General features: G+C 48.5%; 2 protein-coding genes across 3 annotated transcripts; one reads left to right on the forward strand and one right to left on the reverse strand.

Moving 5' to 3' along the window:
• The first annotated feature begins 2 nt into the window (after positions 1-2).
• Positions 3-12,114, forward strand: FHIP2B (FHF complex subunit HOOK interacting protein 2B). 2 transcript variants are annotated; one of them, XM_048512048.1, is made up of 17 exons: positions 3-138; positions 534-612; positions 2,960-3,129; positions 3,493-3,597; positions 3,732-3,839; positions 4,595-4,801; positions 4,967-5,163; positions 5,928-6,033; positions 6,180-6,256; positions 6,385-6,586; positions 7,818-7,987; positions 8,067-8,204; positions 8,861-8,951; positions 9,153-9,296; positions 9,717-9,857; positions 10,046-10,149; positions 11,009-12,114. In XM_048512048.1, exons 3-17 carry the CDS (start codon positions 3,010-3,012, stop codon positions 11,133-11,135), a joined length of 2,037 nt encoding a protein of 678 aa, XP_048368005.1. In that variant the 5' UTR covers positions 3-138; positions 534-612; positions 2,960-3,009; the 3' UTR covers positions 11,136-12,114. The 2 variants fall into 2 exon arrangements, with proteins under 2 accessions (XP_048368005.1, XP_048368004.1); XM_048512047.1 differs by lacking the exon at positions 3-138 and adding an exon at positions 145-301.
• A 180-nt stretch (positions 12,115-12,294) lies between these two features.
• NUDT18 (nudix hydrolase 18) lies at positions 12,295-14,725 on the reverse strand. The gene is made up of 3 exons (XM_048512050.1): positions 14,463-14,725; positions 14,149-14,362; positions 12,295-13,552 (listed from the first exon to the last, which is right to left on the reverse strand). The coding sequence occupies exons 1-3, from the start codon at positions 14,610-14,612 to the stop codon at positions 12,954-12,956; spliced, it is 963 nt and encodes a 320-aa protein (XP_048368007.1). The 5' UTR covers positions 14,613-14,725; the 3' UTR covers positions 12,295-12,953.
• Positions 14,726-15,547: the final 822 nt, after the last annotated feature.

A 15,547-nucleotide genomic window follows, 5' to 3' on the forward strand; every position in this document is an offset into this window, starting at 1 on the left:
ATGGCGTCAAGCGTGGATGCCAGGAGAGGCGGGACATTGGTTTGTATCATCTTTCTCATTGGGGCGCGGTACTGACATTCGTGAGGAACCGGGCTATAGCCGTGTCAGAAGCGGCAGCCTTTTGTTTCGCTCCTAGAGGTTCGTTCGCTTCATCTGCTACGTCTTTCTGCCACTCCCCCTGGGGGGGAGGAACAGGGCCGCCGCCTGGCCCCGAGGAGCTCTCCAGCCGTTTTCCCCCTACCGTGTAGCCATGGCCTTGCTCGGTCGGCTGGGCGCCCTTCTGCAGCAGGCAGTGTCGACGGTGAGGCTGGCTGGCTGGGTGGACAATGAGGAGGGGTCGAGAGGGTGGGCGAGGGCCCCTGGGGATCCTGCCCTGCATGGCTCTCTCAAGAGAGGGGGAACCGGGGAGGGAACACCAACTGGCCCTGCCCCTCGTTATTTTATTTATTTTATTTATTATTGAGTTTTATATACCGCCCTACCCCCGAAGGGCTCTGGGCGGTGAACAACATAACCGACCCTTTCTCCTGCAGGAGGAGCCCGATATAGATCTCCTGGCAGCCTTCACGGAACACTGGAAAGGCCTCACCCATTATTACCTGGAGACTACAGGTAAATTGCTGCAGACTTCCGCGATTATGTACCCAGATTATTACTCGGAGCGAAGACATTTCAGAGGGGATGGGGGTAGAATATCAGGATGTAATCAGCCCATAAAAAGCCTCGGACAGTCTGTCTAGAGGACAACTGAGTAAAGTGGTCTATATTGGTGAAACTGTGACACTTCCTTCTATTCTCATGAGGATCCTTAACTTGCTCTTATGAAACTCTTATGAAACTCAGAGCAAAACAGATTTTTTAAAATGTTGAAAACTTAAGCTGTGTTGGTGGAAAGTTTGCAAGCAGGTTTGTAAAGGCATAAAAATTGACAGCTGTGTTACCCCAATCCAATCCTAATTTACTACAAGAGCATGTATAACGGTGGGTGGGTCCTCATTTCCTATTAGAAGGCGCCACTGGCATATCTGTCAAAACTAGTTGCAGGCACTTCTGACCGGAAAAGTTTCCGTCATGCCTTGGGGCACAGGCAAGTCCTAACTATACCTCCAAGAGCATATCTTTATTTTTTTAATCCCACCCTGATTTATGCAAGACTTCTTCCCATCACCAACTGACAGGCCCATGTTATATTTAAAGTGTCAGCAATGTTGATTACTGAAATTGTAAAATAGATACAAAATGATTTGGTTGAAAAATTACCAGGTTTGGAGTTGTGTAGGATGGGTCTTTAAAAGGGGCTTGGACAGATTTATGGAGGAGAAGTCGATTTATGGCTACCAATCTTGATCCTCTTTTATCTGAGATTGCAAATGCCTTAACAGACCAGGTGCTCGGGAGCAACAGCTGCAGAAGGCCATTGCTTTCACATCCTACATGTGAGCTCCCAAAGGTACCTGGTGGGCCACTGCGAGTAGCAGAGAGCTGGACTAGATCCAGCTCTGGTCTGATCCAGCTGGCTTGTTCTTATGTCTTTTCCAGTGGTGCCTACTTGGGTTTTTGGTGCTGCACCAGCTAAGCTTCTGTGACTGGGGAGAATGCTATCTCACTTGCTGTATGTCCTGGCCAAGAAAACATTAGATTCAAGTGTCTGTATGTGGTGCCAGGCAGTTAGAATAAACTGGAGGTTCTGTTGGTGTACTGCCCAACCAGCTGTCTAATGGATTTCCTGCTTCAGCTTCCTAATATGTTCTTGGATTTGGTGCCAGACATCCATGCTGAGGACATCATAGTAGCCATGACAAGGGTGGGAATACCCATAAGGCTCTGGATCCTTTGGGTGAGGCAAGGTACTCAGGGAAATGAAAAAGATTTGAGAATGGGAAAGGTGTCAATGTTGCTTTTGGTCTGTCACAAATCTACATCCAGTAGGCTAGCAGTGTATTCAGATATTCATAATACTGGGGAGCTTGTTCAGCTGGTCACTCTTTCTCGACTCATTCCAACTTATAGCTACAGATGGTTTCTTGATAGCCCTGAAGGAGATTTCTCACTGAGGTGGCTGGCAGTCCTATCAACACCATGGTCAACATTTTTAATTCAGAGATGTGTCTATTGCCAGTCAGTTACTTCCAGACCTCTGTTACCATTGACTATGGAACTAGAAGTGATGAAGTATTTGTTATATCTAGATTGCAGGTGGAGAAGTTGGAATAATCCGACTAAACACAGACCACAGCTCATTTGAAGGCTTACTGTTTACCTCATTACCATCACATGAACAGAGTGCTTCTGGGTAATGATGGTCAAGAATCTTCTTTTATAAGAAATGCAGGGAAGCTCAGTGCAGGGAATCCCCAATGCCCACTGTAATTTGTTAAGCTGTCTTCAGATAAAATGGTTCATATCTTCCCTAACTGGAACTCCCTAAGTGATGCAAAAAGTTTGTAGATGCATGGATGAATTTCACTCCTACAGCTATTATGAAGAGGGCTTTTTTGGTGCCGACACACCTGCTTTGCAGCTAACCTACCTTGGGAGATATGCTTGAGGCCATCATTCTCATTTAGATGCCAGAGTAGCTCTGAATAGTTTCCAATAGTTACACGTTCTTGTGCAGCTGCTGCTGTTATCAGAATGTCCACTGTTTGGTTTTATTGATGTACTTCTTACAATTAAAAGCCATTTTAAGGCTTTTTAAAGAGGAAAGTGTGGAAACACTTTAAGCCACCTTTCCCTGACTCAGAATCTAAGGCCTGATCACTGTCTCATCCATGGCAATATAGTGTAAATCAGCATCTAGTCGAAAAGAGACTGCCAGGCATTAATTCTCTGCAGGCATTATTGCCTGATGCTGTTCATCAGTCCTGGTTAGTCGTGGCTTCAGGAAGGTGTGAATGGAATCCCATAAACAATGAAAGATGATGTGTGTGTGTTTGATGGATATTTGTCTTCTTTCTAGATGAAAACAAGCCAGCGAAGCAGACCGATATCCCCTGGCATTTAAAACAGATGCTGGACATCCTGGTGTATGAGGAGAAACAACAGCCATCCGGGGAGACAGGACCCTGCTTGGAGTATTTGCTTCAGCACAAAACGTTGGAGACTCTTAGTACTCTGGGGAAAGCTGAGGTACTGTTTTGTTTCGGAGTCCCTCAATTTGTGTAGCTACCACTTTCTGCCTTCCCAAGTACTGGCTTTGATAACTAGTTGTAATATTTTTAAAGTGTTCGTATAGATTATCTTAGTAATATTTCAGGGTCATTTTTAAGGCAGATCAGTATTGCTATCTTTATTGGTGGAGGGACGATAACTAAGGCTGTGTGTGTAAAGTGCTGTCAAGTCACAGCTGACTTATGACAACTGTATAGAATTTTCAAGGCAAGAAGTTACAGGATAGAAATCCAATGAATAAAGACTATTACCTGCTGTTTTCACAAGAGATGTTCAATGGGTGAGACCCTCCCCCTCTAACATTCCTCTTCTGGTCTCCAGTATCCTCCAGGTATGAGGTCTCAGGTGCTGCTTTTCTTCAGCCGTCTGCTGAGACAAATGCAGTGTCCTTTGCTGCATTACTTGAGCGTGTACCGGCCTGTCCAGGTGAGCGTGATGCTTCTCCTAAATGCACGTGGTTCTCGGTGGCTTGCAAGTGGGCCCTGGCCGAGAGCTCCTTTGGGCATCTCTGCCAGTTGCTTCTTGGAACCGCTGCTGACTACCCTAATGTCCTCCTGCAGAAACTCCTTCAACTGGGCCCAGAGCTTGAAAATGAAATGATGCAGCTTGTTGCTGTTTTATGCACCAAAATCAAACAGGAGCCTGCCCTGCTGCCTTATGTTCTTGAGGTGAGGGATTGTTGCACTTCTTTTTGACCCTCATGGCAAGGGCTGGGACAGGTTGCATGCAACTGTTCTGCCACTGGGTCTGCCTGTTTGTGAGTGCTTCCTATCACTGGTGGATATGATGGCTCTGTCCAATAGAGATGAAAATTGGACTGTAGCTCCTTTGGTGCTTCAAAAGGTGGTGATGTTGGGACTGAAGCTGCAGCTGCCTTGTGGCCAAGAGAAACACCATTGTTTCCCACCCACCTGAATACACAAGGATTCCCACTGACTTTTCTTTCTCCTGCTGCCCAAGATAATAGCTCCAGTGGCTCGCATCAGAGTGCCAGTAAGGATAGGGCCATGCCACATATTTTGTTCACTATTGTTGGTGTCACAGAAATGCCAGGGAACTTCGGGGGGGGAGGGGTTCTTTTAAAAAAGTTTTCCTTTGTGAATAAAGTCAGACAAACTTTTTCTCCCAACACTCCTTGGCTGTTACCATCAATGGGCTAAGAATGGTGGAATTAGTTTGTGTGGAGAAGTTCAAATTGCCATGCATTCTGCTGTCAAGGCCCATTAAAAAGGCTGCAGATTTGTAAAAGGCTGCAGATTTGTAGCTCATGCAAAGTGTGCTGTCTGCAGAGGAGCCCCTTTGAGTCTCCTATAGGAGAGAAAGGGGGGATATAAATCCAACTCTTCTTCTTCTTCTTTATTTCTGAAAATAAACTTAAACGGTGAAAAAAACTGTGTCTCCCCATCTCTCCCTGTTTTTTAAGGGCAAGCGTGTGGCAAATGGGCACAATGTGAATCAGCCCTTCCAACCACAAGAAACAACAGTTGAACTCCCAGATTCTGTGAGCAAGGAGATAGCCTCTGCAGAGCAGGGCAGGAGGTTGTGTTCGGGGGAAGCTTCGTGTGGGGTGTCGCGTGTGGAACCAGCCTCAAACTTGGTAACCTCTCTCATCAGTTTGTGCAAGAGCAAGGTATGTGGGAGTAGCACCCAAGGGTGGGGGTGAGAGAACCTGTGGGAAGCACAGCTTCTTGCTAGTCCTGCTCCCTTTTCTCTCCCACCTTCCCCTCCCCAGCATCATAGCTGGGACTCCAAAGAGAATGAGGCTGCAGGGGTGTAATTTTTTCATCCCATATAGAAGAGGAAGGTTACTGTGAAAGCTCAAGAGAATCTGCTGCTCCTTACCAGTATTGATCATCCGACAGCTGCTCTGGCCCTGGCACAAGACAGCTTGCTGTGTCCACTGGTGGCTAGCCATCTCTGCGCCCTATATGATGCCATCCCTGCTTCTATTGACCCTGCCAACCTTGCCATTCTTCAGCCAGTCAGTTGGAGGTAGGAAACTCTTTAAGTTACACTGAGATAATTCCACAGCTGGAAAAACCCATGGCTCATGGGTAAAGAGTACCCTCTTTGGAAGGGTTTGATCTTTTGCTAGGAGCAAGGCTTGGGTGGGGGTGCAGTTGGTATATCCAGTACTTTGGTGCCCAGTACTTCTGGGATCATTTGGGTGAGCACAGAGCTGGTAGTAGGATGTTTCTGCTCTCTCAAGATCATCATCATTGACTTGCCCAGACCACGAGATAGTCTCAGCCCCTGGTAGCAACAGCTGGGTTCCAAGTTGCCCCACGCGCACGCACGCACACACACAAATGTATATACATGAATGAAGACACAGCATGCATTTTTCCCAGTCACACTAATCCACGCTTCTATGATGTCTAGAAGCTGCATGAATATGCCATCCCCCGAGAGTTAAAGTATGCATAGATTAATATTTACCTGGCAGGAGCTGATTGCAGATAGTGTCTGGTGCTTAGAATTCGCCCTGGGATGCAGGGCCTGTCTCTGAGTTATGCAGTAATTAACCTCTGCTACCTTGCTATAGGATTGCTTTACTGCAGAACCAGGGTAGAAAAGAGGATTTAATTCTGCTAAGTGGACCTAATGAGGAGAGAGTCCAAAGTTCACTGGCTCCCTGGTTAGCTTTGGCCATTTCTTTCTTGGATCAGGTTCCAAGAGAGAGAAGCATCATGTTTCCCACCGCTATAGTATCTCTATCTTCATAGTAGTTGGTGTACTTTTTGATCTTCTTGCAGATTGCAGGGCAGCTCTGCTGAGAACTCCTTTCTAGGACAGTTAGACCTGGAGGCATTCTTTGCCTGGCTTGACTTCTGCGATTGCCTTGTAAAAGGGGCCCCTCTGGTAAGGAACGTACAGCCATCCACTGTACCTGCATGTATTTGTGTGGCCTTGGACTCCTAGTTGACTCTAGTTTATGATGACACATGAAACTGGCGAGAATGAGGGAATGGCTACAGTTGTGACATCATAGTTTTGCACCCTACCAGACCATTGCTCGTGCTGTAGCAGAAGAAATGGCTCAGAGGTTCTTTGTGGGACATCTTCAACCTCAGCTCCTACAGATGTGAGTCTGGGCTCATGGGGAAAGGGGAGGGGGAGTTCTGAGCCATTGCTTTGCCGGAAGACCCCAGGGGCTGTCAGAATCCATGGGAAAGAGCGACTCCACTCATTCAGCTTGGGATTTTCTGGCAGGTCGGAACATGGCATTCTCTTCTCGACAGCCGTTCTGATGGGCCTGGTGCGACAGATCCGGGCTCCTGCCCTCCTCCAGGAGCTTGTAGTATTTCTGCTAGGGATTGAAAGGAAACCTGAAGCACTTGAGAACTTTGATCACCAGCAGCACCCCTCTCTGTGCTCCCAGCTGATCGAGCGCTGCAATCATCTGTCCGATGAGGTGAGCAGGAATAATTTGGACAAATCTACACATATACTCACAGACTTTGCCTGTTTTGGATCTTAAGCCACCAGTCAGCCCATTTTTTGATTCCCAAGAAGGAAAGAGCTGAGCTCATGACTGTCCAAAGGTTACACTTGTTGCTCTGGAAGTTCTTGTCTCTCAAGCTGCAGCTGAGCATTTCTGTGGACTAGGTGATGAGGAAAGGACCGTTGTAAATGCCCTGAGGCGCCCAACTCTTCTAATTGTTCCATGAAATGCAGGGCTGATCTCTGGCATTCAAAATATTCACTGGAGCTGAGCCTCCCTGGCTCACATTAAGCAATTGATCAGCTGTTTCTCCAGCAGACCTCTGGCACTTCAGTTCCTTTATGGCTCAGTTTGCAGTTTCATCCACTATCGTTATTCTTTAACCACCAGAACGATCACAGACCGTAGTAAGCAGCATCTCTAGATAAGACAGATGGGAAGTCTTAGGGCTAGAGATGAAATCCAGCACTGGGACTGAATTTTCCAAGCCCCAATATCCCATCAAGCCCGCATCAAACCACTCCATAAGCTGGAAGCGCTAACATTTGCTGGTCAGCAATCTGCGTATGGGAGGGGCCCGTGTCCTCCCAGCCCTGCGCCACCTTTATTACTTGCTACAGACTGGCTGAAGCTGTGTGGGCTACAAAGAGATAATTTCGAGGTGCTCACTGGTAGGGCTTCCCTGTTTGGAAAGACAGCTTTTGTAGTTGATGTTTGTTTATTTATTTGGCTCATAAGCTGCCCTGCCACACAATTTGGCTTATAAGCCACACTTCCACATGCCCTTCCACACTGACAGCTTACAACAGTCTCAAGAAGCTTATTTTGATCTTATTTTTCATAATCTGCACCCCTCTTCTCTTCCTGCAGTATTCCTGGTTCCCCTGTATTTGTGGGGAGGGATACTGCTCAGCTTGGAGCAGAGGCGTATCTAGGGAAAATGTAGCCCGGTGCAAAATCTGAGTTTTCCGCCGCCCTCCCCAACCACGACCAAACAACTTTTTTCCCACCAGGTCTTGAAGTCAGTGTATGGACCCAGGGGGAAAGAGGAGGGGTGGGGGCATTTTCCACCCCTATGTGATTAAATGGCTGCAGCCTGGGGACATTTGATGCCATATGTTCCCCTGGGCAGTACGCCCCTGGCTTGGAGTCCCATGCAGGATGACTTTGGGACATCTGTCACTTTCCTTCCTTTCTTCAGATCAGCATAGTCACCTTAAAGTTCTTTGAGGAGCTGTTTCGGCTTCCCGACCCACGCATCCTACAGAATCTGGTGTTGCACAACCTGGAGGAGCGCAGCTACATCCTGAGAAGCCCATCTGGGCAGGAAGAACAGTACAGCCGAGAGCAGGATCTCTATGAGGATGGCCTGTAAGTGGGTTTGGAAGGAGTGAGGGAAAGGGGTGGACTGAGTTAAAGCTGCCATTTTGATGCTTCTTCCCTATCCCAGCGGAGAACTGGAAGAGGATCCCTATTTCGTAGATGGATTCCCAACTGTGTGTTTCCAAGCCTCTAGGAAGCAAGCCGCTCCTGCCCCAAAGCAACCTGTCCCACCTGAGAAGATGGATGTGAAGGAGGTTGTCAGCAGGTATTTGAGAAGGGGAGGTGGCGGGAGAGGGTTCCTTCACCCCACAAATGATGAGTAGAATTGTACATTTGGTAATAGGTATTTGTTATGTGTTAGAATTAGGCAATAGTATATAGTGGTAGTCCGTTAGGTATAGTGATAAGTGGATGTTTAGGAATCACAATAGCACAATAAACGCACTGTGCATTTTATACTGAGACTTGTGTGTTAGCGAGATGTATCTTTGTGTTGGAACTTATCCGCTATACGCCATTGGATACTGGAAGATCATTAAGATAACCCAGCTAGGTTTGGGTTCTACAGTCTTAAATACATTTATTCAAAAGGAAATTCCATTTGATTCAATGGGTACCCATTTGATTCAATGGGTACCCATGGGTATTAAGAAATGGTATCTGATTGCAGCAACAAAGAGTCTTCTGGTTTGGCTTTAAAGTAACCTTTAGGCCATTAAATTAGGAGTTGCTGATGTGCAGGCTGACACTGGGACAACATTCGGTCACTCAAGCTTGTCTTTAAATAATGGGGGGAGAATAGTGATTGAATTCTTCATAACGGAGTGAATTAATAATGTCCATTCTAGAGAAAATGACAATTATGGAAGCAGCCCTTCCTGAATCATATCTGAGAAACTGATTTGCTGGTCTCTCTTTCAGCTTCCTTTGCTTGGTTCCTAGTGAGGCAAAGACCTCTGCTTACCTGGAAGAGGGAGGATATGACACTTATGTCCATGATGCTAGTGGGATAGTAAGTTACTACTTCCATGACCTCCTCCTCTGCCACATCCCATCATTATTACCCGCCCCTTTGCTAGAGAACATTTTCATTTGTATGTCCCCGCCGAGTCTCACATTTCTCTTTACACTCTTTTAACCAGGGAGGGCACCCACTACCCCTGTGGCCCTTCCATCTGCCAGATTGTGATTAGATTCCTTTCTTTTCTGCCAGTTTTGGGAATATCATGCTAACACGTCCCAATGGAACTGGCCCCAAGCTCCTCGTCCCCTGGAAAGCTGTACTGCGGGATCCCATTTTTATGAGGGACATTTTTTGAAGATGTTGTTTGACCGGCTGGCACAGATGCTGGATCAGGTAGGGGGAGAAACAGTCTGGAACTCATCCGGCCTTGCTTGAGGATAGTGGTCCTGTTGTTTGACTCCTAAGTAGCAGAAGGGAAAAAGCAACCTGTACGTTTCCTTTCTGGGGAACTGGCCTCCAAAGAAGAAGGGGTGGGAGGGCCCATCATGAAGCCCGTACCCTCTGTTCCCACCCTGTGGAGGAAACCTGCAAATGCTCCTCGCTATGGAACAATTAAATGCCTTTGTATATGAATACTACATATAGCAATACTTATTATGGTTGCTGAATGGGTAGTGGGTCAAGGCCAAGCATGTGATTTTAATCCTGTTCCCCTGCCCCACCCACTAGGTGCAATTGTTCCTAGCATCAAGTTATGAATGAAACCACACAACTCTGCTGTCAGCCGCCTCCAGTGTTGTTCTTCCTTTGCAGCCCTATGGAGTCAACCTGCAAGTAACATCGGTACTGTCCCGCTTGGCCCTCTTCCCGCATCCTCACCTCCACGAGTACCTTTTGGACCCCTACCTGCCCCTGGCCCCAGGCTGTAGGACCCTCTTTTCAGTGCTGATCCGGGTAATGTCCTGCTTTCACAGGGACCAAGGCAGGAGGAAATTAAGCTGCGTGGGGAGGGCTCGGAATGCTGAATGGCATCAGGACCCTTGTGTGGGTCCTGAACCAGGTGCCTGTACCTGGCAGGTAGAGGCTGGCCCCTCCAGTTGCTTTCAGCTCAGTGCCTCTTTCCCTTCCATCCTTCCTTCCAGGTGATTGGAGACCTGATGCAGAGAATCCAAAGAGTACCAGACTTCATGGCCAACTTGCTGCTGGTTCGAAAACGTTTAATGGGCCTTGTCCCTGAAGGAGATCAGTGAGTGTTGGGCTAGTCTGATATTGGGGGGGAGGGGGAGGAGAAGGGTTTAGAGACAAGATGCAGCCTGTCCAGACCTGCTGCCTGTACCTCATTGTTTTATTTCTTCCTTGCCTACCCAGTTATTCACTGCAGGTTATGGCCCTGCTCTAGTTGTGTCACATGGGCAGAAAGGTATCCAACCCATTGAGAGCTGCTGTCCCCTGGGACTTGCTTTGGTCTCCTGTTCCTCATGTGTCTCAGCATTGTGGATGGCTTTCCTCCCCTTAGTCAACTTGATTGGACACCCTCACCTTACTTCAGTGCCAGTCTTGTACTTCTGTGTTTCATATAGACATTGAAAATTAAAAAGGGGAGTGGCAGCTTCATATTTTCTCTAGACCAGGATTCCTTGTAATCCCAACAGCTAGTGTCACACTAAGCAGTGCTGTTTTCCTGTTTATTGAGTTTTCTCTATGTGTTCTCAGAATTGTGTTTCCTTTCCGCAACCTGGTGATAACTTCCTTTATGATTGGATTAGGATTTGAACTTTGGTCCCTCCTCCTCAGCTTATTTTTAACAACTGCACTTCACCCTGCTGGAGATGCGTAGAATGAAGCTGCTGCCTCCTCCTTTTGATTCCAGAGTGAACATCTGTGAAGTAGCAGGGAAAAGCATAAGCTATGAACCAGGAAATGTCCAGGCCTGGCGCAGTTGTAGACTTGCCACCATACTTCTCAGTTTTAGGAGGGTGACAGTTCTTACCTACTGTGCTGGAGCTTTATGGAGCCCAAAATGTGTACTATTTTCTAAGTGCCGAGTGATGTCATAAGTCCACAAGAGTTGATACAGAGGCTAAAAATGCTTTCCTTGCATGCAGGATCAGCCACCAAGTGCTGCTGGAGGGGGTGATTGTACTTGAGGAATTCTGCAAGGAGTTGGCTGCCATCGCCTTTGTGAAGTCTGCACCAAGGGCACCCTTGGATCCACCCGAAGATCCATGCTAGGACACAGGCACAGCTTCAGCCAAGGCCTGGAAGGGCAAGCAGCTCTGGATGCTACAACTTTCTTGTCTTTTAGGCAACAACCTTCTGCTGCTTTTGCTTGCAGCCAGGGGCTGGCTAAGGCACTTGTGGCAGCTGCAGGCTCGGTGCACTTGAGAGCACAGCAATCACTTGCAAAGCTACCACCAACAGTGGCTGTTCACTCCCCCAGGGACAAGCAAAAAAATGACATCCTGTAGGACCCTGTTGAGTCCTACCATGTCCTTAGTGGAAAAGGCTGGCTCAGGATCAAAAGGACCCGAAGGAGTGAGAGCTGGCACTTAACACCAAACCAGACAACTCGCCCGAAGAGCCTCAGTTTCACCTCTGCCTCTTCCTGGTGTTGCACACGTCATCCCAGCCTCTCCACAGTCAAGTTCATCTCTGCTGCAGCAAGAGCAGCCCCAGCTATTAGTTGGTTCCAAGACTGGCGTTCAAAGCAGATGTGACTACCTCTCCTGCCTCAGCCAAAGGCTACTGGCTCAACACCAGCATTAGAGGACATGGATGAGTCCTGCCCTGTTTTGCCTTTTTTTTTCTGATGAAGATACAGATTACTGGGTGCTGCTTTTGGGATCTGTCTTGTTACATTTAATGGCCTTTGACAGTTGGTAATCTACTCTAACTTGCCTCTTCCCTTGCCACCCTTTCTAGCCCTGCTCTTCAAGGAAGAATTGCTCCATTCTTTGTATCTTGTGTTCTGTCATACAGCCCGCAAAAACGAGCACTAAACTGAGTGAAATGGACAAAAATTGGAGGTGGAGAAATCACATAGGACTTTTATTCTGTCAAATACTTTCCAAGTGCAATAAATGATAGACAGGGAAAACTGCCTACAGCAAGCTGGCACACTTCATTGTCTCCCAGTAATCCCGCCCCCCCATTTACAGTGCTGGTCATATTGACTTTTATCAGTGCCTCAAATAAAAGGAAGCTGTGGGAAGAATTGAGTCCTTGGGTCATTCAGAGTGGCAACCTAAATCACTAGCAACCTTGCAAGATACTTGGGAAAGAGTAAGATTTGGCCACAGTGTTTTTTTAATTAGAAAACACATGGCTGGTCCCAATTCTGTATCTTCTAACCCCTCCCCCCAGCCTTCATTAACCAAAAATGCCAACCACGTGGAGGACAGTGGGCTTTTATTGGTTTTGTACAAAGCCATAGGTATTGCCGTGTTGAATTCTGTGGAGTACGGCTGAGAATCCAGGATAAGAGGTCCCAGCAAAACAAAACAAAACAAAAACCAGCACTGAGCATCAGGTTCTTTTTGGTCTTTTGCAACAGTGTCAAGGATGCAGAAGCAACTCTCTAATATTGCAAAAGCCATGCTGTGAATACATTAGAAAAAAAGATATGTTCCTCAGATGTTAGAAACTGGCAGATTTCAGCCTCCCATGCAGAGCAGGCAGGGATTCAGTGACAGCCTAGTATTCCTCAAGTGATAAAGTTAACACCGGTAAATTCCTGATATTTAGACAGATGTTATGCAAGTCCATACAAAAGCAGAAATGCTGTGTTACCATCAATGGTACTTTAGGCAGCTGCTAGTCTCCTGTTTCCATTCTACACTTCACCAAAGCACCTGCCCGACATCAAGCTGCATGTGCATCTTGGCCATGCCAAGGGCTTTTCTGGTTTGAAAACTAGCTCTTTCATTGCAGACTGCAGCTTTACAAGACATAACAGTTTGGCTGTTGGGGATATGCATATTCCCAGCCCCAGGGAGCCAAACACCATCATATTGCAAGCTGTTCCATCCCTGTAACCAGTAAATAGGGGACCTAGCTGTGGATAGGGATGAAGGATGCTGCGTTGAGCCTCTGAAGGACTCTGATCTTCAAGTCCTCGTCCTCAACCTTCCACCAGTGGAAGGCCCTGCTCTGCAATTCTGGAGGTTTCTCCTTTGAGCACTGGTCTCCAATTGTCACTACTGTGTTGAAGCAGATGCCATCGCATTGGCCTGGCTCCTTGCCTAGGTGCTGTAGCCCAAGCAAGCCCCGGACTCGTATGTCCACAGTCGGGGATGGCAGGTGCATCTGGAGCAGCTGATGAATGGCCACCAGAAGTCCACCTCCCATCGCTGATCGAGACATATTACTCACAACTACAGGCAAGTGTGGAGCCCTTGCTGTGCTCAGGAGCACCCACACAGCACCATTATTGTCAGTAAAAACGGCCAGGAACCGCTGACAGATCACAGCACAAGGCAGTTCTGCAGGCAGCGTAGGGGGGTGACTTGAGTTGGCTTGGTACTGCAGAGCAAGATCCATTAAGGGCACAATATCCCGAGATCGTAACTGCAGAGCAGGTGACTTCTGGTCCCACCACTGGGCCTGCAGTGATTCTTCATCTGCTTCCTGCAGGCTTTTCAGGGTGCCACCTAGAGAAACAACATTTGGGGTCAGGGCAGCTATCCCAAAGTGGTCGTCTCTCTGGTCCTGACTGACTTTGCAACAAACAATGGAACAGAAGTAGAAGCAGACCAAAAATACCCTTGGAGCCAAGCGACTTCCTATTCTACAGCAATAAGGGAATGACTCGAGCTTTTTTAAAAAAGCAAGCAAAGTTCTTCCACTTAGATGTTAAGCAATAACTGGGGTCTTTCCCCAGTGAGCAGAAAGGAGGAAACATTAATGCCTTCCCAATCAGCGAAGGTCCCCTTCCTCCAACTCTAGGGTTCCCCTTCGGGATTGTTAAATTCAGCACTCTCCCGGGTATAAGAAAAATTACATGCAGAATTAGGAGAGGGATGAGTGACCACCTCAAACAAGCACCACTAGCCTCACAAGGGAGAGGAAAGAAGCTAATGGGCCCATCCAAGATCTACTAACCCCCCTGGCTTAGGTAAGTGAGTGGAGGCAACTGAGACTACTGCAGTGCTGCTAGAGCCCATTCAGCCCAGCCTTCTCCCTTCTTCAAGGCGAGGCTTCTGGCCATTCGCCCTCCAGCTCCCCACTGAGCCCCCCGAGAACGCACCGGTGGGTCTTGCCAGGAAAACAAAGCGCAGCCAGGTGGGGCCCCGCTCCTCGACGGCCAGCAGGGTGAGCGGCTGGCACTCCAAGCCCGTCTCCTCCTTCACCTCCCGCTGCATGGCCTCCACGATGGTCTCTCGGGGCTCCATCCGCCCCGCGGGCAAGTACCACATCCCGTGGCACTCCAGCTTCGCCTCCTGCATCACCAGCACTTCGTTCTGCAAAGAGACGGCGGTCAAGCTCAGGCCGTCGGGGGTGGGGGGTGGGGGTAGGGGATAGGGCCGCCATCCAACCCGACGCCCTCCCGGTTCGGCTCACCTTCTGGTTCAGCAGCACCGCCATCACGACGTAGCAGGTATTCCTCCGCAGACGGACGGGCTGGACTGGCGGCGGGGGCCCGCCATCGTACTCCTCCAGGACAGGCCAGCCCTTCCCGTCCAACAGCAAGTCCAGCTCCTCTTCAGCCATATCTGCGACGCTCTCTACACATGCTTAGAGGCGCCGTCGCCCAGGATATCACAGGCAAGCCACCCATCCCATCTTGGCAGCGGGCAAGGGGCGGTGTTTTGCTCGCGGCGGGGGAGGGGGAGGGGCCGCGGCCGATTATGACGCTAGCGGAAGTGGAGGTGCTTGGCCTCGCCTTCAGAGCCTGGGGAAGTAGGTGGCTGTGCCAGGAGAGCGGTTGTTTTTATTTTACTCCGTTCTTGGAGGGATCGGGGAAGGGGGCCGGGAGGTTGAGCTCACCATAGGATGAATTTGACGGAACCAGCTCATTCTGGGAAAAGTAGCCGATGGGTTCTCCCTGGAATCCCCATGTTCAAAGGCAGTATTATTATTTATACGGTATGTGCTGCTTCTCTAGGGACCTGTTCCAGCCGGCTTACAAAGTAAAAATATAATGGAAACAGCATAGCTCTGCATGTCCAGTGAACGTTTTCTCTCCAGATCCCGGAGGGAGGGGATTTCGGTGGGGCCTCGCTGGGGCTCTCTCGCTCAGAGCGGGTCGCTTCCTACCCAGCCAGTCTGGTGGGAGTTGTTTTGTGGCATAAACGATGGTCCTGTCAAAGATCTACTAACCCCCTGGCTTAGTGAACTGCAGCAACTGCTTGTGGTGGGTTTTCCGAGCTGTGTGGCCGTGGTCTGGTAGATCTTGTTCCTAACGTTTTGCCTGCATCTGGCTGGCATCTTCAGAGGTGTAGCACAGAGGGAAGTCTGTTACACACTGTGTCTAGTGAGAAGGGAATGTTTTGTGGGGTATACATTGTCCATGTCCCAGGGTGGGGAACCAGTCATTAAGTGTTTGGGTGAAATTTGCTATGCAAAGGTGTGGTTGAGTGCATTGTATTGCGGGTGGGCTTATGAGGCAACTGAGACTATTGCAGTACTGCTAGAGCCCATTCAGC

Source organism: Sphaerodactylus townsendi, linkage group LG12 (assembly GCF_021028975.2).
Source record: "Sphaerodactylus townsendi isolate TG3544 linkage group LG12, MPM_Stown_v2.3, whole genome shotgun sequence".
Taxonomy (NCBI): Eukaryota; Metazoa; Chordata; class Lepidosauria; order Squamata; family Sphaerodactylidae; genus Sphaerodactylus; species Sphaerodactylus townsendi.

What these genes read in the sequence shown, in the direction of transcription:
- FHIP2B (XM_048512047.1), top strand. Translation starts at nt 251, where the DNA reads ATGGCCTTGCTCGGTCGGCTGGGCGCCCTTCTGCAGCAGGCAGTGTCG. An exon ending in TTATTACCTGGAGACTACAG is followed by an intron (nt 613 to 2,959) that starts GTAAATTGCTGC and finishes TCTTCTTTCTAG; the next exon opens with ATGAAAACAAGCCAGCGAAG. An exon ending in CTTCAGCCAGTCAGTTGGAG is followed by an intron (nt 5,164 to 5,927) that starts GTAGGAAACTCT and finishes ATCTTCTTGCAG; the next exon opens with ATTGCAGGGCAGCTCTGCTG.
- NUDT18 (XM_048512050.1), bottom strand. Translation starts at nt 14,612, where the DNA reads ATGGCTGAAGAGGAGCTGGACTTGCTGTTGGACGGGAAGGGCTGGCCT. An exon ending in CGGTGCTGCTGAACCAGAAG is followed by an intron (nt 14,363 to 14,462) that starts GTGAGCCGAACC and finishes GTCTCTTTGCAG; the next exon opens with AACGAAGTGCTGGTGATGCA. An exon ending in TTTCCTGGCAAGACCCACCG is followed by an intron (nt 13,553 to 14,148) that starts GTGCGTTCTCGG and finishes TTGTTTCTCTAG; the next exon opens with GTGGCACCCTGAAAAGCCTG.